Source organism: Typha latifolia, chromosome 5 (genome assembly GCF_019914945.1).
Source record: "Typha latifolia isolate L0001 chromosome 5, TyphaL0001v2, whole genome shotgun sequence".
Lineage (NCBI taxonomy): Eukaryota > Viridiplantae > Streptophyta > Magnoliopsida > Poales > Typhaceae > Typha > Typha latifolia.
Window position 1 is genome coordinate 12,806,996 of NC_133090.1, and position 22,625 is coordinate 12,829,620.

General features: G+C 37.5%; 5 protein-coding genes across 7 annotated transcripts; 1 reads left to right on the forward strand and 4 right to left on the reverse strand.

Moving 5' to 3' along the window:
* Positions 1-473: 473 nt before the first annotated feature.
* On the reverse strand, positions 474-3,039 carry LOC140788479 (eukaryotic translation initiation factor 4E-1-like). The gene is made up of 5 exons (XM_073137734.1): positions 2,635-3,039; positions 1,638-1,803; positions 1,430-1,555; positions 821-886; positions 474-721 (listed from the first exon to the last, which is right to left on the reverse strand). Exons 1-5 carry the CDS (start codon positions 2,898-2,900, stop codon positions 671-673), a joined length of 675 nt encoding a protein of 224 aa, XP_072993835.1. The 5' UTR covers positions 2,901-3,039; the 3' UTR covers positions 474-670.
* A 209-nt stretch (positions 3,040-3,248) lies between these two features.
* On the reverse strand, positions 3,249-6,992 carry LOC140788067 (elongator complex protein 4). Of its 2 annotated transcripts, none has more exons than XM_073137176.1 (8): positions 6,765-6,992; positions 6,417-6,646; positions 6,252-6,330; positions 5,019-5,175; positions 4,865-4,937; positions 4,563-4,722; positions 4,365-4,456; positions 3,249-3,777 (listed from the first exon to the last, which is right to left on the reverse strand). In XM_073137176.1, the coding sequence occupies exons 1-8, from the start codon at positions 6,928-6,930 to the stop codon at positions 3,610-3,612; spliced, it is 1,125 nt and encodes a 374-aa protein (XP_072993277.1). In that variant the 5' UTR covers positions 6,931-6,992; the 3' UTR covers positions 3,249-3,609. The 2 variants fall into 2 exon arrangements, with proteins under 2 accessions (XP_072993277.1, XP_072993275.1); XM_073137174.1 differs by having other exon boundaries at positions 4,365-4,480; positions 6,765-6,982.
* Positions 6,993-8,400: 1,408 nt separating this feature from the next.
* LOC140788849 (uncharacterized) lies at positions 8,401-13,718 on the reverse strand. Its single transcript, XM_073138321.1, has 5 exons — positions 13,178-13,718; positions 11,114-11,270; positions 9,132-9,361; positions 8,799-8,972; positions 8,401-8,705 (listed from the first exon to the last, which is right to left on the reverse strand). The coding sequence occupies exons 1-5, from the start codon at positions 13,397-13,399 to the stop codon at positions 8,619-8,621; spliced, it is 870 nt and encodes a 289-aa protein (XP_072994422.1). The 5' UTR covers positions 13,400-13,718; the 3' UTR covers positions 8,401-8,618.
* Positions 13,719-14,132: 414 nt separating this feature from the next.
* On the forward strand, positions 14,133-19,513 carry LOC140788461 (signal peptidase complex subunit 3B-like). The gene is made up of 6 exons (XM_073137712.1): positions 14,133-14,351; positions 15,126-15,173; positions 15,966-16,028; positions 17,468-17,521; positions 18,816-18,902; positions 19,188-19,513. The coding sequence occupies exons 1-6, from the start codon at positions 14,226-14,228 to the stop codon at positions 19,311-19,313; spliced, it is 504 nt and encodes a 167-aa protein (XP_072993813.1). The 5' UTR covers positions 14,133-14,225; the 3' UTR covers positions 19,314-19,513.
* Positions 19,514-19,810: 297 nt separating this feature from the next.
* On the reverse strand, positions 19,811-22,189 carry LOC140788460 (ESCRT-related protein CHMP1B-like). 2 transcript variants are annotated; one of them, XR_012109019.1, is made up of 3 exons: positions 21,453-22,189; positions 20,903-20,977; positions 19,811-20,003 (listed from the first exon to the last, which is right to left on the reverse strand). XR_012109019.1 is itself a non-coding variant. In XM_073137711.1 (2 exons), the coding sequence occupies exon 1, from the start codon at positions 22,063-22,065 to the stop codon at positions 21,454-21,456; it is 612 nt and encodes a 203-aa protein (XP_072993812.1). In that variant the 5' UTR covers positions 22,066-22,189; the 3' UTR covers positions 19,811-20,003; position 21,453. The 2 variants fall into 2 exon arrangements, 1 of the variants encoding a protein (XP_072993812.1); XM_073137711.1 differs by lacking the exon at positions 20,903-20,977.
* Positions 22,190-22,625: the final 436 nt, after the last annotated feature.

The following is a 22,625-nucleotide window of genomic DNA, read 5'->3' on the forward strand; positions in this document are numbered from 1 at the left end:
CTAAAATATCACTAGGCGTAGCAAATAATGGCGTTAAGTGACCATAGAAGTTTACCATCCATGAAATATTTTGGTTTTTTTTAATGTCATGTACTGCAGTCTATATACTTAATCACACATTCAAATAGACCAAGTTATCAAATCTTAAAAATAATTAAAATTAAGCTAGACAAACAAATGTATCATACTTCTACTAGTACTAGTCCCCTAATTGCATAGTCTATTTCTCTCCCCGTATATTTGTCGGTTTACTATTGTTCTTTAATTTGGTTGATATTAAGCATTCATGTTCAGTGTAAAGTTGCTGATGATATCTATTAGGGTTATCATAGATATCTCCACATGATTTTATACATCAGCTAATTTATTCCTTATTTTCCTACACAAAGTAATGACTGATAAAGTATTAATGTTCATCAGCTAATTTATTCTAAGTTTGCACATTTTTACATGAATAATGATAGACGCAAATGTTCACAAGAACCAGAAACTTTATGAGAATGCTAGAAGTTAGCTACCTGAAACACATTTACATAATGATCAAATGCTGGTTAATATCATTACACACTTTGTTCGCTAGCTCAGATGCTTTAAGTGACTTCATAAATCCAAGCAACTAGTGAAGAACGAAGATTAAGAAGAATGTGCTATGCTTGCACATCTCAGTAGATCATACTTGGTACCGACTCTTGGCAAATCTATCATGCTTTTTGGCATCATCCTGAAACCGGAAAAGAACAAAAGGATGAAATATGGATTATAGAATGGACAGGCCAAACAATCCAGTGCAAGAACTTTCAAAAATTAAAGCAAAGCTTACGTGAAGTATAAATCCAATACTGTCGTTAAAATCCAGGAACCCCTTCCATTGTCTTCCAATGCTCATCTGTAAAATAGAAACTACTGTCGTGTTAAACATGCATAGAAACTCTCAAATGTGGAAGAGTATATCATATTTGGTGCATATGCATCAGCACCTCATGACTTTGGTGCAGACATGCCTAGCTTTCTATTCGGACAATATTTCCTTCTAGATTCAACTCAAAATAAACTAGAATTTAGTTATTTTAGAAATCCCACTTATATTGGAGATAAATTTATCAGGAGATGATCAACCAAACGTAAGAGAATATAACCCTATCACCTGGCTCAAAACCTGATATGCTAAAACATTATACAAGATTTATGACTCTATTTTGTCTATGAGGATATTCAAATATCTGTTGGTTCAGTGTCAATGTAGGGTATTTATGAAAGACACAAGCAATTATCTGACACGAAGCCCACATAATCCCATAGAAACTTGGCAGATAAAGATATCTCAAGACATCTGGGAAAGTGAAGAGGGAATAAGCAGGAATTTACCTCCCTAATACATTAATTATCTAAAGATACAAACAGAAGTACATGTTTCATGTTTACAGTTTACCTGAGCAGCTTCGTTTAGACCATTTTTTGTCCATATAGAGATTTTTTCCTGCTTTGCTCGTACATTGACAACTGCTCCACATATTTCATCACTTTGGTCAAACTGCTCTCCGATCATAGCCAGCAACTAGCAGGGATATAAGGTTTCATCATGAAGAAAGTCTCAAGAAACTATTATAGTCAAAATGAAACAGGAAATAGAATCATACAGTGTATAACCACCATGTATCGACCTTCCCTCTAGAGCAACTTATTGTCCATTTTCCTCCATTTGAGCATATTGGGTCCTCCCACTTTGGCTCTATTCCATATTTGAAACAGTGGAAGTCTGATCCAATAGTTAATTTGCTTGGATGATGTATGTTGTTGTAAAGACTGGAAAAAAAGATAAAATGCAGGTTTTCGACTAAGCATAAAGGACTGCTAAACTGGAATAAAATAGTAAAAGAAAATAAAACAAAAAGGAAAGTGAAGATCTGAAGCAAGTCCATAATAATTAGTAAATGATGAATGTAAGAAAAAAATTAAGAATGGAAATCACCCACCGATTGAGGATATGGAATCAAGAGTAGGATATTTAAAAAGTACCAATAAATAATTGCTAGTTTTAAGTCAATTTTTGGTACTAGGATGAACAGCTTCGGGAAAGATCAACTTAGACCTGCTTCTGTACTAGTATACATATCATTCCAAGGGTAACTCATGATTTAGTTAAAAGCAAAACTCGTCCAATTTGGACCTAAGGTAGTTCACAAGTCCCAGATGAAGAATTGTACTCTTCTAAGAACAAGCCCGCTCATCTTTTAGACAAAAAAAAAAAACTCTATTGGAACATCAAAAGAGTTTATCACCTCGACGCTAAAGCAAATTTCGGGGGAGAAATGTTCGATCTGACAAAAAAAATGTCTTAAAAGCTGCATAGCAGCAATACTTTGTCTCTTGAAGTGTGATCTTCATCCATACCAGGCTTAGGGAATGTTTGGTTACAAAAAGTGAAAGTTCTGGCTACTAGTATGTATCCTCTATTAGCATCATCATTGACATTTACTGACCAGTAAAACTGTAAAATAATGGATTAAAAAATGCCTTCACCATAGTATTCTAATGCCTTGTACCATAAAATAACAACTTGCGATCATAAATTTCGATTTCTATTGAGTTCAAGATCGAACTTTTTAGAGTGAGAGCGAGAGAGAGAGAGACTACCCCCAGAAATCTTCGACGGTGGAGAAGGTATGGACGGGGCGAATCGAACTTCCCCAAGCGACCTGTTTGGACTTGCCCGTGGGGTTGTCGAACCAAAACGTCCACGAGTGCTCAAGTGGATGAGTCGGTCGCCGTCCACCTTCGGCGCCGCCATCCTCCGCCACCGGAGAAGGAACTGGATCCCCCGGGATCTCCCCTTCCTCCACCTCCTCCTCCTCCTCCACTGCCGGAATGGATCCATTCGCCACCATCGGCTCCACCACCATCTCTCTCTCTCTCTCTCTCTCTCTCTCTCTCTCTCTCTCTCTCCTCTCTCGGTTTGTTTCGAATTCGAACCCTATCCTCCGGGAGATTTGGTTACGGGCCGGCCTGGTAAAACGGAGGGTCCGTTATAAATTTTACCTTGAAGGAATTTTTGCAAACTGCCGCCTACATTATCGACTTATTGTGGGAAAAGCTGCTCGCTTTCCTTTACATATTTGCAAATCAGTTCCTCCAGTTTACTACTATTGATCAAATGATCAGGCTATTGACTGCTTATCTTTAGTCTACATCATAAGGCATGTTAGTTAACAAGAAATTTCTAACCTCGAAAAAAAAAAAGGAAAGGGAACTTTTTAATGAAGCTTTCTCATATCTAATGAAGGGCTGCTACCTCCAACATTTCTAAATGTACTTGTACATAGGTTGGAAAAGTAGTAGAAACAAAAGATTATCCAAACAGAGCTGAAAGGTGGAAAAAAATATATCCATCTAATCTTTCCTGATATACATACATCTCCACTCATATGACAATCAACTAGGACAAAGATAAATTATGACTAGCCCACAAGTCATGTCCCTCTGTCTATAACTTGAAAGCAATGCTGCAGAGAAAAAGGTTCCGGTCATCACATAGATTTTGCGCTGCAGAGGGGATCGATAGGTCTTCGACATTCTCAGTGAAAATGTGAAGTTGAATTGATGGTGACTGAACTAGAAATCAAGTGAAGATCCTTTTGATGAGGCAGAACAACTGCCAGATGTTGCATATGAAGTGCCGCTTGAAGCTTCTACAGGAGCTTGATTCAAACGTTCCAGGACCAATGAACGTCGCCTATGAAGCTTCAAGGAGAATGTGGACGCCTCCAGTATGAAAGGCACCTGCTTGCAAAGTTCAAAAAGGGAAAAAAATCATTACAAATTCTAAGATAAGTGCAGCTAAATATGTTTTACTCTCCAGGAGCACTTGTGTACAGATATGCCTGATCAACATTCCAGTCTACGAACAAAGTTATTCAACTGGTAATGATTGCGACAAATGCTCATAGGGATTTAACTTTCAAAATGTACATGCATGCTCATGCATGAACTTCTCTACTACATCAGCCATATAAGGAAAATGGAAGATTAACTAACACGTGAAGTTTTATACCCAAGGGGAGTAGGGAATAAATAATAAGGTGCAATATTCTCCCCTTTCCCCCAGAGAATCGCATTCATCTTCCAGCTACATATCCACTAAAACCGTAATCATCCCAGGGCTGTTCTTTCACTTTGTTGCATATACTTGGATCAACATGCATGGCACATGCGTAAATCTAATAGTACTTGGAATCCGGTCTTGAAGCTTGTCCTAAATATTTTCAGCATCTCAACTTTTTAGCTCGAAAGCATTATACACATCCATAGTTGAAAGACAGTGAAAAGAAGTTGATGAAGCTGAAAATGTAGGAAATCTGCAGCTTTACCTGAGTGTTAATATTAGCCACCTTATGCACATGCAGAAAGCCAACCATATCTTGATATCCAGTAAGGAGCTTTGACAAGTCCTTGTCTTCATCTGAGGAAAGAAGAAAAAAAAACACTTGTAGACAACCAAATTTGTAAGCAAAGGGCTCACAAACATATCAATAATCAATCCTCTGTACTTTGATAGTTTGACTTGCCTGCGATTGCTCTGACAGAAAGCAGTGTATCTGCCAAGTGCTGCCACCTCTTACAGAAGGAAGATGAAAGAAGGGAAGCTGGTAAAGTAATTACAGCAACTGCATTGGAGGACCGAATCTTTGCTCTCAGCAACCTGATAAATGAAACCATATCCCAGTCCTACAATGAAATGTTGATGAAGTAAATAGACTAAATAACAATACAGAAAAAAACGAGATACTGATCATAACATTCAACAATCAACTGAAGAGGAACTAATTGAATTTCATTCAATTGTATGATCGAAGAAGCAAATGCATACCTTTTCAAAGTACCCACATTGTGGTGCACAGAGGGACTGTATAGCAATCCGACCGACACTTGAATCATCATTTCTGGATGTAGAGTGAAAACAAATCAAGATCACCAAACCATATTTTCCCATAGAATATAGAAACCAAAAGATTGGATTATACCGAGGAAATTTTGATAAAAAGGTTGTACAATGATCATGAAGGACAGCAAGGTCATTCACATCTCGCATGCTTAGACAGTCAACATGCTGTGAATTAAGCAACTGCCTTTCCAGAGGCTTCCGCAAATCAAAATCATTACTGAACTCCTGCATAGTACCTGCAAAACAAAATTTCTCAAGTGACATATTCTAATACATTGTAAAAACAAGACAATTCTGGTATAATAATTTTTTTCAGCCACCCAATCATCACACACACACAAAAAAAAATTTGGGTCGGAACCACAGGGCATTCTTAAGAAAAAGGAAACAGTACTTTCAATTGTCTCAACAATCGGATCAGTATTTTAATGCAAATTATTCTTTACTTACTAAAACTTTTACCTAATTATTTGGTTATATAATTTGACCAAACCACGTGTAAATTTTTATATATTTCATGTCATTTGAAAGAACTGTACTAATTTGCTCTACCATTTCTACGACAGGATATGTGACTAACATCATGATTCGATCTTTAAATATGCTGATCTATGATAATAGCTTTTCCATAAGTCTGTTCCTCCCTGAAGTCTTAAACAAGCTAATTTACTTTATGACAATATTCACAAGAAATCAAGAATTTTAAAGGCTTGGCAATATGACTTAGCTTAGGAAAAAGGATATAACAATCCACTTCATGAGAATTTTGGAGAGCTAGCGACATAATTCAGCTTGGGCAATAGTATTATTCCTTCAGGAGATTATCTCATCGTGCATCAACATTCATGCCAGAAGTAAGCAAGAAGCAACTACAGAAACAGTAATCAATTCCTTAACCAATTAGCCAAGGTTGCCAAACAGCTGCTGAGAGCCTATGTACGTGCTTAAGTTGCTGGAGTCTTGGATTGCCTGGTTACTGACATGTAGATACTCTCCAACAATCAGATAATAAATTTAGCAAAACGACTATATACCTATGCTTCATAAAAATATAAAGTGAACAGTAAACTTCCTTTCGGATTTTCTTTTGAAATTCTAATCTATCATTTAAGCAATTATCCCTTAGGCATTACAACCATCAGTTCCAAGAGCACCACCCCAACAACAGCCAAGATAAACACAGTCATTTTGATCATTTGGTTGACCCTTCAAGTAGATACAAGGAAACAAGTACACACACCATATAGCATATCAACAAAAAAACTCAAATTGAGTACCCAAAAATTGAATCTTTTTTCCAAACCCATCTTACCTCTATTCTGAACCTCCCCAATCTTCTCCTCCTCGAAGTACTTCTTGTACTGCCAAGCAATCCTTAACCCCTTCTCCTCCTGCACCTCACAACAGAACTCAAATCAAACTACCCCGCAAACAATAGCCCAAAGAGAAAAAATAATAATGGCAGAAATTAACCCACCTTATCTTTCCCGCCAGCATTGATTTGGGTCTCCTTCGCTCCCGAAACCGGCGATGGCAGCGTTCCGAGGAACGCTCTGGGCTCTTCAATGGGACCCGCGAAGAGGAGCGGCTGGCGATGGACTAATCCCTGAGACATGAAGCAACGCAGGAGAAGTAGATGGTGAGGCGCATCGCAGTCCTCCATCACAATCACCACCGAGCCGAGGAGGAAGCCACCGCCAAGAATTCCTTAAAAAAAATCAAAACCGAGAAAAAAAAATAAAAGAAAACGCGAAATGGGTATTGATTAGAGGTGAGAAAAAGGGAGTGTAAAGAGAGGAAAGGTGGGGTTTTGAGGGGAAATTACTGTCGAGGTCCGGAATCCCGGAGGAGACGAAGACGGCGCCGTTGGAGCCAGGTTTGAGTCCTGCGTTGGAAGGAGGAGAAGGAGAAGGAGAAGGGGAGGAGGGGGTGCTGCGGGAGAAGGTGCTGTGGCGGAGAGGGCGGGGAAGAGCGTCCCTCGCCATGACCATGAGTAAGCGCCGTTTTCAAAGTGGAAGTGAGATGTAGCTACCGAATTAGAAGAGTAAATTCTAGTCGGCTAAAAGGCCATGGATTGGACCCAATAAGAATATCTGGGTCTGAGAGCCATCCAAGGACCGGATTGGGCCGACTCTTTTTTTTCCCCTTATTTATGAGAGAGGAGTGATCTTTGCCCAGTTAAATTTATTTAAAAAAGAGAGAAAAAAGTTTCTAAAAATAGAAAAATAAACGAACAAAGAACATGAGCACCAAAAGTATCTTCTTTATGACTAAGAAAGTAGTAGAATCGACTCTAGTTCTAAATAATTATGCTCGATTCGGTTGATGAATCGGCGGTTGACTTGACCTAACAATTAAAGTTTAGTGGAGCCTAAGTATATCTATATCTAAAGAAGATTGACCCTAATTTTTAGAATAGAGGTAAAAGTTTATACTCCATCAATTCAGGCCAACAAAATTATCCTAATATTGTAAGATGCGGAGAGAGTTTGAGAGAAGAAAATAATCACCCCCAATGAGAGATTGGGCGAGACCAAGCTGTGGCTGCCTGGCCATGGACCAAAACCTACAAGGTTCTCGGTCTCCCTCGGCTACATAAACCTAGCTGCAGATTAATAATTTGGATTCTACATGACCAAGGATAAACAAGGATAAGATAAAAGCAAGGAGTTAACACAAGATAAAAGGATTTTGCTATTCTTATTTCCTTTATGATGTTTGGTTGAGGAAACAGAGTAGATTGTTCGTAATTTTACTTTACATATAAAAAGTATTATACAGTCTACTGTGATACTATCTACTCATAGTTAGCGTTTGGATTGATGCTTAAAAAATATAGTAAGATTGAATTACTCTAATTACGTATTGTTATAGCATAAATAAATATTATTATTATTATGTACGTTGAAGATATTTATAATTTTTCTAAAATGAAATAGGTGATTTGTCAAAAGTAGGATAACTCCATTGTCGCAAATTTTATCTTAATTGCGGGTCAAGATGAGTAAAATCCAAAGGAATCCAAATCATCATCGGAATATACAGCGGCTCTCCTATACTAGTCCAAAATATTTGTAGTCCGCTACATGGATTCGTTTACTCCCTCTAGTGTCAACCCCTTTGCAACTTATTATTGTTTCTCCACTTAAATTTCCAAAGGGACAAATTACTAGATCACAGCATAGCCACAAGCGTACAAGGTTATAGCAATCATAAAACTAAAAAAACAAAAATCCTCAACCTTACATTAGCTAACAAGGGTAACACGCTGGAATTCCCATGCTTTTCTTCTTTGGACATGCCAATGTAGCTCATTGGGAGACACCTTTGCATAGATAAGGGTGAAGCTGCTGCAGCTCCGCACAACTCGTACCTTTTAAAAAGGATGACGAAGTGCTAGCAACTGGCTTTGATGCATTTGTGATTTCCCACATAGTAGCTAACTTATAATTCGAATCACAGAACATAAAGTTCATAGGTCTAGATTATTATGTCTTCATGTCTTCAAATAAAATAGAAAAGATGTCAGGCAGTCTGATGAAAAGAGTGATGACTTCAAACACCACCTTATCTTACAGAATGCAGGCAGCGTCAGTTCATCATGCTCTACAGAAACTACAAAGCAAACTTAAGAGTCCAACTGTAAGACAGGGAGATTGAGAGCGTCCCCTCTGCCATTTTAGAACACATCCGGATGGAAGCGGCCTGGAATGGAGCTGCCCTGCTGGGCCTGTCTGAGATGCATTGTGAGCGCATAATTATTAATCTGCCATGCATTAAGACAAAAACATCCATAAGAGAACTTCCTCAAGGGTGCGGAAAAAAAGAAAGACCTGGATAAACAATTAACTTGCATTACCTCCAGGTTCCTCACTTGCTCCTGGTACTGTGACACAAGCTGTTTCAGATGTTGCAGCTCTTGGCCTCTCTCATCAAACTCCTTTTGGCGCTCATGTTGGATTGCCACTGCTCGCTTCAGAACATTGTTTTCCCGAAGCAGGGCTTCCATCTGTTCTTTGAGCATCATATTTTCCTATTGAACACACAAGAAGCTCTATGAGAAATTCCTGCAGCCTAAAGTTCTCTATTCTAGAGATCCTCTCAGCTGTTTGTCCCTTGAGGAAAGCAACTTGAAAGCTATCAATAAGTTGTAACATTGTTTGATGATCTAAGTGACAAAAGTGTAAAATACCTTGTGAAAACTTTGCATTGCTTCAGCACTAGCATGTGTGACAATGGACTTCTCCAAAACTTCCAGCACTCTTGAGGCACGAGCCCTGGCATCATCCATGTCAGATGCATTCATCATTTCTCTCACCAGCAGCTCAACCCATTCAGAGCCATCTGTGGGAAGATTATCTAAAGCAGGTGGATTTTCAGCTGCTACATCCACGCCATCAGTGTCCACGACACCTGCCCGACCTTCAAAAAAGAAATGCAAATGCAAAAAGAAAATGATTTAATTCTTCTAGGTAGTCGTTGGTCACCATAAAAGCACTAGAAATACCAAATGAATTAGTATCAGTGATCACTATCACATTGACTTCCTTAAGGAGCCTGGTCACTGATTACATGCCAGAATCTATCCTACATTTCTGGAGAAACTTACATGACCTACTGATAAACAAGACAAATTCTGCAACATATATTTCTGAAGAAACAGCTTAACGCAGCATATAGAACTGCTATATCAGGAAACATGACAAAGTAACAAATTCTTATATCAGGATAAATGAAGAAAACCTGTACCTCCCGAAAAGATTTAGAAAATCATGTCTCTAATGAAGAAACAATAAATTAGAAAAACATACTTGTATGATATTGAGTACATAGTCAAATAGCATATGTGTAACATCTCTAACATGTCCTCAAATAAAAGAAAAAAAAAAGAATTCTTAATATAATGATCGGTCAAAATAATTACCTGACTATTTTGTGATAACTTGTTGTATCACTCATTCAACAAATTATAGGAAGAAATCAAAGAAGAATATGTTTTGCATATATAAGAGCTTGAAAACAGAACAAAATTTCAATAAGAATATGAATAATTGATTGTAGATGGCATCAACAGCATAAGTGGAAGATCGTCAGAACTTCCAATTTAGAGTGATGCAGCATTTTCTTTAGAGGTTTGTAGGTTGGTATTCTGAAATCTGATCAATAACCGATCCTCCAAAGGTGGCATCATAATATTGTCCAAGAGAAGAGGCAGAGCAGACAGAAAAGCAACAAAGAGAGAAGAAGAACCTAAGAATCAGCAATAAACTTCTACTAATTCATTAATATATACTTGGATTGACAATATTCCCTGACCATATATAAAAGCACCAAGATGACACATCCAGACTCTTGCTGAATCAATTTACTACAAAACCAGAACCCTTTTTCACACGGAATAATCTCAATTACAACTAAAAGACAAACAACATTATTCTCCCTAGTCAAGACCAAATAAAATCAAAGCTACTTAATTTAAGAGTTCTACAATAACTCGGACCCTATCATTTCTCTAATTTCCAGTCTGTACATAGTTCAGTTATATTATATTTCTTACTTGATTCAACTATGATGTTAATTGGTAAACTAATAGCATATCACTTGGTTTAACTAATAATTATATGTCACCCATGATTGTAGATACAAGAATGTGCTATCTTCAAGATCAAGAACAGAATAACAATAGGGAAATGTATAACATGATTGACCTTTGAGTTAAAGATCAGAACTGCTGAGAGAGTGAGTAAAATCAGAAGTAAGACAGAAGTATTCAAATATTTGATGGTACTAAGCATCCTAGTTTCCATGCACAGGTAAACAGGGAAAAAAAGAAAAGAAAATTAAACATGAAACTAACTTTACATTCAGCAGAGTACGATCAGCAATTTAGCATAATAAGAGAACACTCAACAGGTTTTCTTCTCTGAATAATTAAACAATATTATACTGCATTATCAACTGAACAATATGTTAAATAAGAAAAGCACAGCACTGGAAAATGGAAGTTTGTTACACCACTAATTCTTCAACAGTAAAATTGAGCTACATTTTCAGCAACACCCATGTAAATAATCTAAATATTAAGGAAAAAAACACCAGAAATAAGACATAAGTAGCAAAAATCAAAACCAGGACATTCGGCAAATATTAGACTGAGCTAATGATTGGTCATACCTTCAGTTGCTATCTGAACATTAGTTGGCATTCCATTTTCAGTTCTGCACTCACCGGAAACTAAGTTGATTTCAGCTGACCCTAGACGCAGTTCATGCAAACTCTTTATTGCAGAATCTAAATCATCTCCAGATGCTTCTAGGGTTCTTTCAAGAAACTGAAACCATACAATCACATCCATTAGCTATATATTCATATATATATAGCAAAGCCCTTGTCTATGATTAATTCAGAATATTACAGATTTGTCTAAATAGTGGAAATTTATGTTGATTTATATTGAACAATTCTCAATAACACTATGGTTGAGAATGAATTTCAAAGCAAAATATTAAATCTGTATGGTAATCGACTATATGCCACTGAAAAAGGGAAAAAGAAAAGGCACTGGCCTGTGGGTTACCAAGACTCTATAGGCTATAAAACAAGAAAAGGAAGAACCAGGAGATGCTCTAATTAATGAAACTCTTCTGGAGAGATTCTTAAGGAATCCAGAATCGCTGAACCACAATTAAGATGCACAATCTGCATACCTGGCTTTCATACTTGAACATTTTCCTGAACAAGAAAGTTAGAGAGAAGAATGGAAGAACTGTTCTCTGATCAGTTTAAACTTTTCTAAGATCATATGGTAGATCACACTTTAGAGAATTCACACCCACCCCGACCTTTGTAAGATAAGAAAGAGATGACAGGAATAATTTTGAAGGGAGATGAAAGAAATATAAATTGACAATTTTTAGAAAATCTGTCGATGAAATATGTCGTTCCTCTTTGCAAGCAAATGTACACGTGTACAGTACCAACCAACCATCTGTAAATGTTAATAGCCAGGAGTTGAGGTTGCATGACTAAACGACAAAGTGAGTTATTTTAAAAGAAACTGACATAGAGGAGATGCAAAAGGACAATGAGATGTCCCTTCTAAATTTAATATTTCTCTTTAATCAAACTAAATTAGGAGGTATTATCATAAAGATATATGCGTATAGCAAAACATAGCCGCATGTTGACAATCTATAGAAACACTTTAATAAGAAGCTAACTACAAATTAAAAGCAGGAAGAAAATAACGCAAAGGTTCCACGTAGATAATGAGATGGTGCAGATGTGACAATTTGCACATGAAGGATTGTAATGAAATTGGAAATCTCAATAGATCTAAAATTAGCTGTACCACTCTTCTTAAGGAAAATGTAATCAAGAAAGTGAATCATTTAATTCCAGTTGGCAAGTAGAAAAGCATACCAATATACCATACCGAACGAAATTTACATGCATGCATTGAAATTGAAACTCTTTAGACTTCATGCAATTTACATGCATGCGTTGAAATTGGAAATCTTTAAACTTCCCCAGAAAGGAAAGAGCTATACAGATATATAAATAATAAGCCTAGCTGTAGATCGCTATGTTCATCTCAAGGCCTCTACAACCAAAGACCCACATGAACCAATGCCATATGCATCATTAATACTCCATCAGAGTAAGAGAAGTGTCTCCACATCCCTAAGTGAAACCCCAATGTATTTGAGGGCTCCTTCCATGTTTATTTGGTCCCTACTCATATAAATATATCACCAACAGCATGGTTTCCAACATGCAGGCATAACGGATCCACGACAAACTGAGTCAACTGAGACGTGGAGCATAAGCAGAGAAGCAAGGGAAGAAATGAATGAGATGGTTTTACATAATAGCAGATGCAGACGAAGGTATTTAACAACTAATATGGCCTAAATTTGCAGTAAACCAAACGATAGCAACAGGAAATATAAGGTCAGAACAGCAGTCTTCCGTCTTCAAAAGTATAAATCTCTTTAATCAGGATATAAACTTTTCAGATGCCTATTCATATTAACAATGACGCATCGATATAACAACAGTTCAACGGCACATATATAATATTGAGCATCAGATCATTGTTAAGCCTCATCAATAGTCACAAACATCGCCCCTTTACCATCCTACTACTAGAAACAAAAACTATATTAACCAGTGAAAGACGATGAAATTGCACATAAAATCGCAGAAAGAAACACAAAATACGCATTAATCTTTTACCTGCTGGTCCATCTCAGGGAAGAGGGACCTGAGGTGTGCGAGATTACCCCCGCTCCGATCGGACGAGGGAGAGGAGGGAGAGGCCCGAGACGGAGAGAGGCGGATGCCTGCGGCGGTGGGGGAGGAGGCAGCGCAGCGGGATCGCTTGGAAGCAGGAGGAGGGGTGTGGAGGTGCTCCTCGAAGATGGAAGAAGACCTCTTCCCGCAGACTACGGCAGACATGGTGGTCTCCACCTCCGCCTCGCTGCGGCGTTGCAGTCCTCGGGGCCGATCAATTCGCTCGTCAATGATTCCTCCGACCGATGCCTCGCCTCTTCCAATCCGGCTGCGGCGATCGTCTCGGCAACTCGGTTTCCGATTCGATCACCTCTACGGCGATCCACGGCGAGGGCAACTATAGGAGCTGAGGAGAGAGAGAGAGAGAGAGAGAGAGATTGGGGCTTCTTTGTTCTTTCCTCTTTGGAAAGGGATTCGAAATTTTGGTGCTTTGCTTGGGATAATGAAGACGTGTTGGTGAGCATATATATATATATATATATATATATACACACACACACACAGAGTAGATGTTAAAAGGGTGGTGTAATTATTAACAAATTTATAATTCATTTTTTTAATTTATAACATAAAAAAAAACTGCTTTCTAACTCAAATAAAACCTATTTATAATCTAAATAATTTATATAAATTTAAATAACTTGTATAATTTATTTAAGTAAACAGGTGGTCTCGTGTTTAGAAATTTCGACTGTATTAATAAATGGGTTGCATTTTTGTTTGCATTACTATGATATGATCGGAACCGATCCGACCCGAACTGGCCTAACGGATCCTATTGCCACCCCTCCGCACCGATTCTTAGCGGGTCCAGCCCTTTTTCCGGACGATAGCGCACGTAGTCCATCCAATCATCGCCTGCCACGTGACCGTTAAAACCCTAGGATCCGGCAAATCCCCCTCTCGTCCTCTCCCGATCCGAGAGAGAGAGCGGAGAGGAAGTCGAAGTAGTAGTAGGAGAAAGAGGGAGGAGAAAGGAAAATATCAGGCGATGCATTCGTTTGGGTACCGCGCGAACGCGGTGGTGACGTTCGCGGTGACGATCCTGGCAGTGATGTGCTCCATGGCCTCCCTCTCTGACAACTTCAATTCGCCCTCCCCCTCGGCGGACGTCAAGGTAAGAGTTGAGCCGTAGATTTCGTCCCGATCGATGCCCCTATCGTTTTGCCCATCTCAAAACCCGATTTTTGGCACTTGAACCTTCCAAAATGGTGGTCAGTAATGTTGATTTCGGCTCCTGTTTGGAAGATTTATCAGATCTGTCTTGGTGGTGAAGCGATTTGATTGGGTTGGAGGCTGTGCATGGCTAATTTGAGATGTCTGGAGGCGATTAAAAAAAAGAACCTTGATTTAAAATGAGAAATGAAATTTAGGCTTTGGATGGCAAAGCAAGAGCATCGTCTATGTAGAGAGCATCTTGAATTGAATGTTTGTTTCCTCTGGCATCCTTTGTCATGCCTGCAAAAATGAGTGGAATCTGTAGCGGCCACGCGAGTCCTCATTTTATGCGAAGTAGGGAATGATGCAAGGCGAAACTAGTCAATTTTGTTTCCTCGGTTACAAGTGTTGAAGTTCACGCTATAAGAGGATTATTGTTGGAGCACAATGATTATAAGAAACAATTTTGCGTTTTTTCCCCACCTTTTGTAGGTTAAATTTATATTAGTATATTAATTGAATCTTTTTTACATTAGGCGAGTTTTGGTTTACTGGAATTTAGTGTGGTGACTATGGTCTAGATTCTTGTCTTTTAGTTTTCTAGTAGGTCATGATGAATTCAACACTAGCTGAATTTAAGAATATGATATGTTACTCTTTCCTTCTTTTCTTACTCAATTGCATCAAAATTTTATTGTCATCTCATCTCTTAAAATGATTCATGTTATTGCAGGTCCTGAATATAAATTGGTTCCAAAAGCAAGCTAATGGAAATGATGAGGTGAATTTAATTGTTGTAGCTTTACATTTACATATCTAAGGTACGTGGGATTAGAATCATGGATGTTATCCTGTACATGTCTCCCTGTGTTTTTCCCTCATACCTTATACATACTGATGATTGTGGTGCATTATATATGCTGTATAAATCACAGTTGAATGTTGCCTTGTGCAGAACTCAAAGTTCAGTTGTTCCAATGGAACAGTGGACAAACTCTTTTGACTTCTGTTCAACTTCATGTTGTCTATGTGGAAATTACTGCCAACTCCCAAGTTATTGATTAAAACAAAATCAAGCAAATGAGGGGCTCTAGAGAATTCTGTAGGTTAGCGATAAGGGTGTGTTGTCTATCTTCTTGGCTTCACTTTAGGTTCATGCACCAGGAGCAACCCCGTTGACATTGGTAGTAGTAGTCGTCACTTCTGGAGCATAAATATGCCGAGCAATAAAATGTTTTAGAGATCGAGATGTCTTCAGCCCTTGGGCAAAGATAAGTTAGATTAAAGAAGAGCAGACTTTTTTATTTCCAACCGTATAATAATAGTATAGTATAAATTATGTTGATAAGTGAAAGATGTACTTTGGCTTGTTTATTGGATGAGTTCCTGATAAATTTTTGGGACGGTAAGACCTGAGTAATAAAGATTAAAGAATAGGTCTTTCTAAAGTTGACATTGATGGGTTGTGTACAAACTTTTACTGCACTTGTAGAAATCTCAAATTATTGTTTAAGCAAAAATACTTTTTTTCGTATGTTCTAGTACTTAGAATATCTCAATTTGTTATTTTTAGGTCAGCTTGACGTTGAACATATCAGCAGACCTTTCATCTATATTCACTTGGAACACCAAACAGGTGCGATAATTATGTAGCTCTTTCTTGTTTCATGTACTTCCTTTTATATGTATTCACAAAGTGGTCTTTTTTTGCTCTTTTTTCCTAAATTACTACTAGATAGCTGTTGGTTCTTGATCGTTAAGCTGCCAATTTGTATTTTTTTCCCATGTATTAGCATGTGATAAATGGTTGTATTCATGAAGAACTTATTTAGAGAGATTGGATATATCGTTTATTGCAATTTTTAATTTGTGCTTTAGAAAATTTTCTCATGTTAATCCAAATAGGAAGTTACAACTTAGAATCTGCCTTTATAAGTTTTCCTTCTCTATGGAACATGATGATTCTACATCGGTTGCTCTGTATAATATAATCCAAGCAAGCAATAAAAATTAAGAAATTTTAGATTGTAGATTGGCAATTAGAATTCCATTTAATGTCAAGCATTTGATAAGAAATAATAGGACAGGAGTATAAGGGAAGAAATTGGAAAGTTCTATTCTCAAGAACTATATGTGAATTTTCTCCAGAACAGTAAGTGAAAATGGGTCATACCCTTTTTCAAAAACTAAATATTCTTGAGAACTATATGTAAATTCTGAATAGAAGATATCAATGATCCAGTTAATGTTTCTAGGCATATAAACTGAAACCTACTTAATTGATCCCAAAATCAGACCCCAACCTAAGAAAAAGAATCTGACCAACAGAAATCCAACATTTCTTGGCTCATGCCTTAATGATAGTTTGTCTTGGATAAATACAGATCTAGACATTAGTTTCTTGGAGCTGGCATCAGCTTGGGCGTGGATGCAATGTATCCCTATGTGAGAAGCATCCCTCATAGAGATGTTCACAAAATGAAGTGGTTAGGAAGGAGGTGCAGTATAAGTGTGAGTCCACAAGGAAATCTTAAAAGTGTATTTCACACCTCATGTTAATATTATTTAAATACTAGGTCCTCTGTTTGCTATATAAATATAGGGGAGCATATAGGGTATCTGAAGAGAATATGTTACAATCCAATATAAATCATGTTATACTCGATGCCTGACCCTGTTCTATAAGTAGGTGTTCCACTATCTTTTCATTGCTAACGATTTAACTTTGAATTTTGTTTATCTTTTACTAACTTAAATCCTAGATGAATCAAGAAATACTTATCGACAACCTAGGCACACTTTTGCAATAGGTTTTTTTTTTAAAAAAATATCACCTTCCACAATTTATCAACACATGGTGTTTTTCCCAATTATGTTGATGGATTTATTGATGAGAATGATTTTTTGTACTTTATACTTTCCCACCGCTAAGAGATTCATGGTTTAGGAACTTCTGAATTTGGTGGACATCTTTTGCTGGTTTGGTTGAATGTGGTTCCTATATTTTCTATGAGGAGTACAACTTTTCTCTCTCTTTATTGCCTCCTCATATTTGTTATGGTTTTATTGTTCTAGGTGTTTGTGTTTGTAGCGGCTGAGTATGAGACCCCTCAGAATGCTCTAAATCAGGTAAGTCGGCATATAATGCTTCGCTAAACTTTTGAGAATATCTAGTTCCTCGTAATGCATGCTCTTACAAGATGAGATCCAGAAAGTTTTCCATCTCCCGGTTTTACTTATATACACAAAAATTTATTACACAATATATACATGCTTGAAGCTGAGCTCAATAATAAGACTTGGTTATGTGTAGTATGATTTCTTCTCTTTTATCCCATTGTTTCATTTGTTTTCACTTGATGCATGAAGTTCTTCAATTATTGGAACTCATGCACTACAATTATTGGAACACATGCACTATAAGTTCGGATGCTCAATGGAAGGTCTGTAGTTAGATCAATAGATTCAACTTAAATCTAAAGTCAATATAGGTGATTAATGAATTGAGGAGAGAATATCATACAGCAAAGAATGTCATGACAAGCATATGTCCAGCTTGGGTTACATGAGCTCCAAGTAGATTACCAGGCAAATTGATTAGCTGACTTCCTGGCACACTAAGTGCATCAGTGGTTTCTTGGTCACCACTGGTGCTATATAGACCCCAAATGCAATGAGGTAACTTACTCATCATCAAAAAGACTTGATATTATATTGGTGCTGTGATGGCAAGTAGGGTACAGCTTCAGGTTGTGGCACTTTTGCTGATATGTCTTAAGTATACCTTGAGATGAATGTAAAGCTCAACATAAAATACAATCTAAACTAGTGGGGTTATGGATTTAAATTATTTGAGGACTCGCCATTTCTTATTTAGATAATGTATTTGCATAAATGAGCCATATTTGTTGAGAAATGAGCTACCATGATCTGCACTCATTAAAAATTCAATTTGAATGCATGTGGTTTGATTGTAGCATCTTCTATCATGGTTGAAATACCTGGAGATCTTTTGCACTTATTAATGTTGGAAGTGCTGTGCATTATCCTGTTTTACACTACAGTACTTCAATTTGAAATTCTCTGATAGAATCTGTTCCGGATGTGGTAGGATCGCAGTGGGCTATTTGGAAATCTGAGATAGCTGCTTAACTATTTAGTTTCATCTGTACTGCAGTGATCTTTATGTTGTGTCAAAGTATTATTCTTATTTACTATTTACTATTTTTGTAATATAAAGTGCTACTAGTATTAATTTTGGATTGCTATACTATCTAGTATAGCAATATTAATCATGTAGATCTTAGATCTCTCTTCTAGTCTTCTTATTGCTTCAATAATGATGTTTTACTTCAGCATGTGCTTTTCTGGGCGACTAACCTTTTTTATTCCTTTGTTTCTGTCCTTTGTTTCTGTATGACAGGTTTCTCTGTGGGATGGAATCATACCGACAAAAGAACATGCTAAATTTTGGATTCACACCACAAACAAGTACCGTTTTATCGACCAGGCAAGCAAATTAGACTTTTTATATTATTGTTAATCCTAGAATTCCTCAACCCATGCTTTCTTGCACCACACAAACACTGTTAATTGTTCACAAAGAATCAATTAATGCTTGAGCATCTTTATGGTCTGTGGTTCCTCTGATCCGCTTACACAAACAGAACTATTAATCTGAACTTTTGTTAAGACCACTTGTTCTGGATTTGTCGTCTCCTTTTGCTTTTGTGTCTATAGCACTTGTCACCTGTAACTTCAAATGATCATTTTACTTCACTTTTTTGTGCCACAGGGAAGCAATCTCAGAGGGAAGGAGTTCAATTTGACGCTGCACTGGCATGTGATGCCCAAGACTGGAAAGATGTTTGCTGATAAAATAGTTATGACTGGGTATCAACTCCCTCAGGAGTACAGATAAGATTTTTTTTTTTTCATCCCCTTGAAAGGAAGTAGATCTAAGGGGTATGTAACTGATTTAAGAGAATCACTTTTTGGCGATTTAGCTTGCCCTTTAATCTTTAGCTTGCTCTCTTTAGGTTTCTTATTTACTTGTCATACTTGAATCCAAACAAAGTGAAAGCAATATGTCAAGTAAACTACCTCTCTTTTTCTCTACTATGTTCATGAGATAAAGATTTGCACTGAACTTATCAGCATCAATCTTTTCAATATATTGGTTTTAATTAATAAAAATTGCATTTACTAATGAAAATGTTTGCTAATTCTAAAATGTGTTAAGGTAATTATTTGCAAGTATTTCTTAGTTGAGAAACAACTTTTGCCTCTCTCTCTCTCTCTCTCTCTCTCTCTCTCAGACATGGGCAGTCTTTTTCTCCTTGTTCACTTCTCATCAGTGTCGCATCTTTTCCAATCACAGGTTCGGTGATAAACTTAACCTACAACTTACGAACAAGGTTGGCAAGCACTGCTTCTTGCTATATAATATTTCCATTCACATATCACAAGAAAACTAAATCAATCCTGCCAATATGGCGATAACAGTGTACATGGTTTCTATAAAATGGTGTGTACATAAATATTTACCACACTTCTCCATCATAATTTGTGTCCCAGGCTCTTCCCAGTAGTTTAGCAGAGTGGTGAACCCCTGCACAATAAATGAGATTAGGAGAAATCAGTAGGCAGATCAACTCTGGAATTCGTGATCTAATAATCTGATGTGCCCTTTATGTAATAAACAATAACTATAACGAGACTTTCTCCAAACTTCAGCAGGAGAAAATGGTACTAAGACATGAAGTCATGCTGATAACAAAGATTACTACAGTCTTCCCACATATGATCAGTAGAAATTCTCAAGCAGGGACACAGCATTTGGGATTTTGGGTGTCCAAGATGCAATGCATTGAAATCCGAGATGCTAACAGATTTCTATCTACAACTTTAGCAGAAGTAAAAATTAATGAACACAAGCCACTATGTAGATGGTACCATAAGAAATGGAGAGTATGAAACTTTACAACAAGAATGAGAGAGGAAATGTAACAGATATAAGGCAGAAAGAAGGAAGATAAAAGGTGACTCAGTTGTCATCAGCAACTTATATCCGATAATGTATGAAATGCCTTGCAGAGAATGTCAAGATCACAAAATTAGGTGGAGATGAATATGGTAAGCCAGTTCTTGTCTTCTCCTCGATAAAATGGTTTAAGGGCCTAAATTAGAACTTTAAAAACAATGTTACCTAGTAGTGACAGTCATCTATAGTGCTCTTAATGAGTAAGTGACCTCGGTTGATTAATAGTCGCAATAACAGCATGAGAAGGAACAGTTATCTTAAGGGCATAAGTGTTAAGCATGAAACAAAAAGGCAAAGAGAAATGTAGGTAATACTAATCATGATGTCTCAATCTGTCACATAATGGTCTTAGATGAAAAGATGGAAAGATATAGGTCGAGTAGAAACACACGATCATTTTAAAGTTAGACCACTACTGACAATGGAACAAAACAACCAATGAAAAAAATTTGCTTTCGGATAACCACCTCAAATCTCCCTTGGATGTCTACCAAAATACGATAGAAGTTCTGACATGGGAGAAGCAATGCACCACCTCCACCCTATTATAAGATTAAGCTTCATGATAAATTCTAAAAATTGTGAATAATCTTTGAAATTGAAAAGACCTCATCCAATTATCCTGCACAATCACTCATCTTTAGCACCACTATTAATTCAAAACCAATAACTAATCAGAAGATATCCAATCATTACATTAAGCTTGTCCACAAGTATAGGGATCAGTTTCACAGATATGAACATAAAGTCAGTATGATACTTGTAGGGGCCTTTGGCTTCATTATTTGGAAAAACTGCATCTATATATATAAAGTGTAATAAAAAAAATCAGTTTTTTGTTTATGGATTTCATGAAGTATCCTTTCTAAAGGCTAAGCCGGGCTCACAAATTGACCGTTCTAGCAAAAATCAGCATAATTACTTGACAGCGTATAATTGATTAGCCATATGACATCGCACAAACACAAAGAGATGCGTCCTTTCCAACAGAAAATAAAGAGAACAAAAGATCCATACCCTATCCTCGTGCTTTGAGCTCCGAAAGCCTGCGTGACAGATCATCCTCATCAACCATCTCTTTCTCCTTGGCCGGGATCGCATGCGCAGCCGGCTGCGGCAACCCGACCGACACCTCCAACCCGTAGTCATCCGCGACCTGCTGCATCAAACCATTGACCTCCCCCTCCGGCGTCGATAGACTCGTCGAACCGGCCATGGCCCCTTCCATGAACTCGGCCTGCACCTCCATGTTCACGAACTGCTTCTCGAACTGGTCCATCGTCTCCGATGTCTTCTGGAGGTTGCCGGTGGAGAGGGCAGACTCGAGAGACTTGACGATCGTCCCCATCGACTTGGAGATCACCTGCATCTTGGCCTGTGTGTCGAGGCGGGCGACCACCGCGTCGAGGCGCGAGGCGAGGCGGAGGTAGTTCATGTGCTCGGTGCGCTTGCGGATGGCGTTCTCGGCGTAGATACGGGCCCCGTCCATGTTTCCCTTCTCGATCGCCTTCTTCACCTTGAGTTTCTCGGACTTCTCCTCCTTCTCGCACTTGCGCGCCTGGCGCTGCAGGCTCTTGGAGGTGAACTTGAGTTCCATGATCTGGTTCATTAGCTTTTCCGTGTTCCCCATGGATCCGATTAGATGCTACGATTAGGGTTTCCGAGAGGAAGGTGGAGAGGATTACGATCAGCGTTAGGGTTTCGAGGAGGAGAGAAAACAGAGTAGTTCTGAGGAAAGTAAGACGCGCTTCGTTATCTGGGGAGAGATAAGTTTCCCCTTTATATATGGGTGTTATATTTTCTATTTTGCATAAAAACCCTCCAAACAGTTTTATTTATGCTTATACAACCTCCGGATCCGGATTTGAAAGTTGGAAAAAAAAGGGACTTTTATATAATTGTCATTAAAAACATTTAAAATATCAAAATTACTGTTGCTTTCTTTAAAATATAAATTACTACCATCGAATTATTATGCTCTTTCAAAAATATTATCAAAAATAATTTAAAAGCTATATAATATTAATAATACTGTGCTACAGCGAATTTTTTTATGTGAGATAAAACTATTGATAAATAGTTAACACTCTAAAATTATAAAATAAGGTATTTTAATTATTTATATGTGTTTTTAAATTTTAATAAAATTTTTGTTATGAAAGTTCTCTTAGAAATTAATCATAATAATAA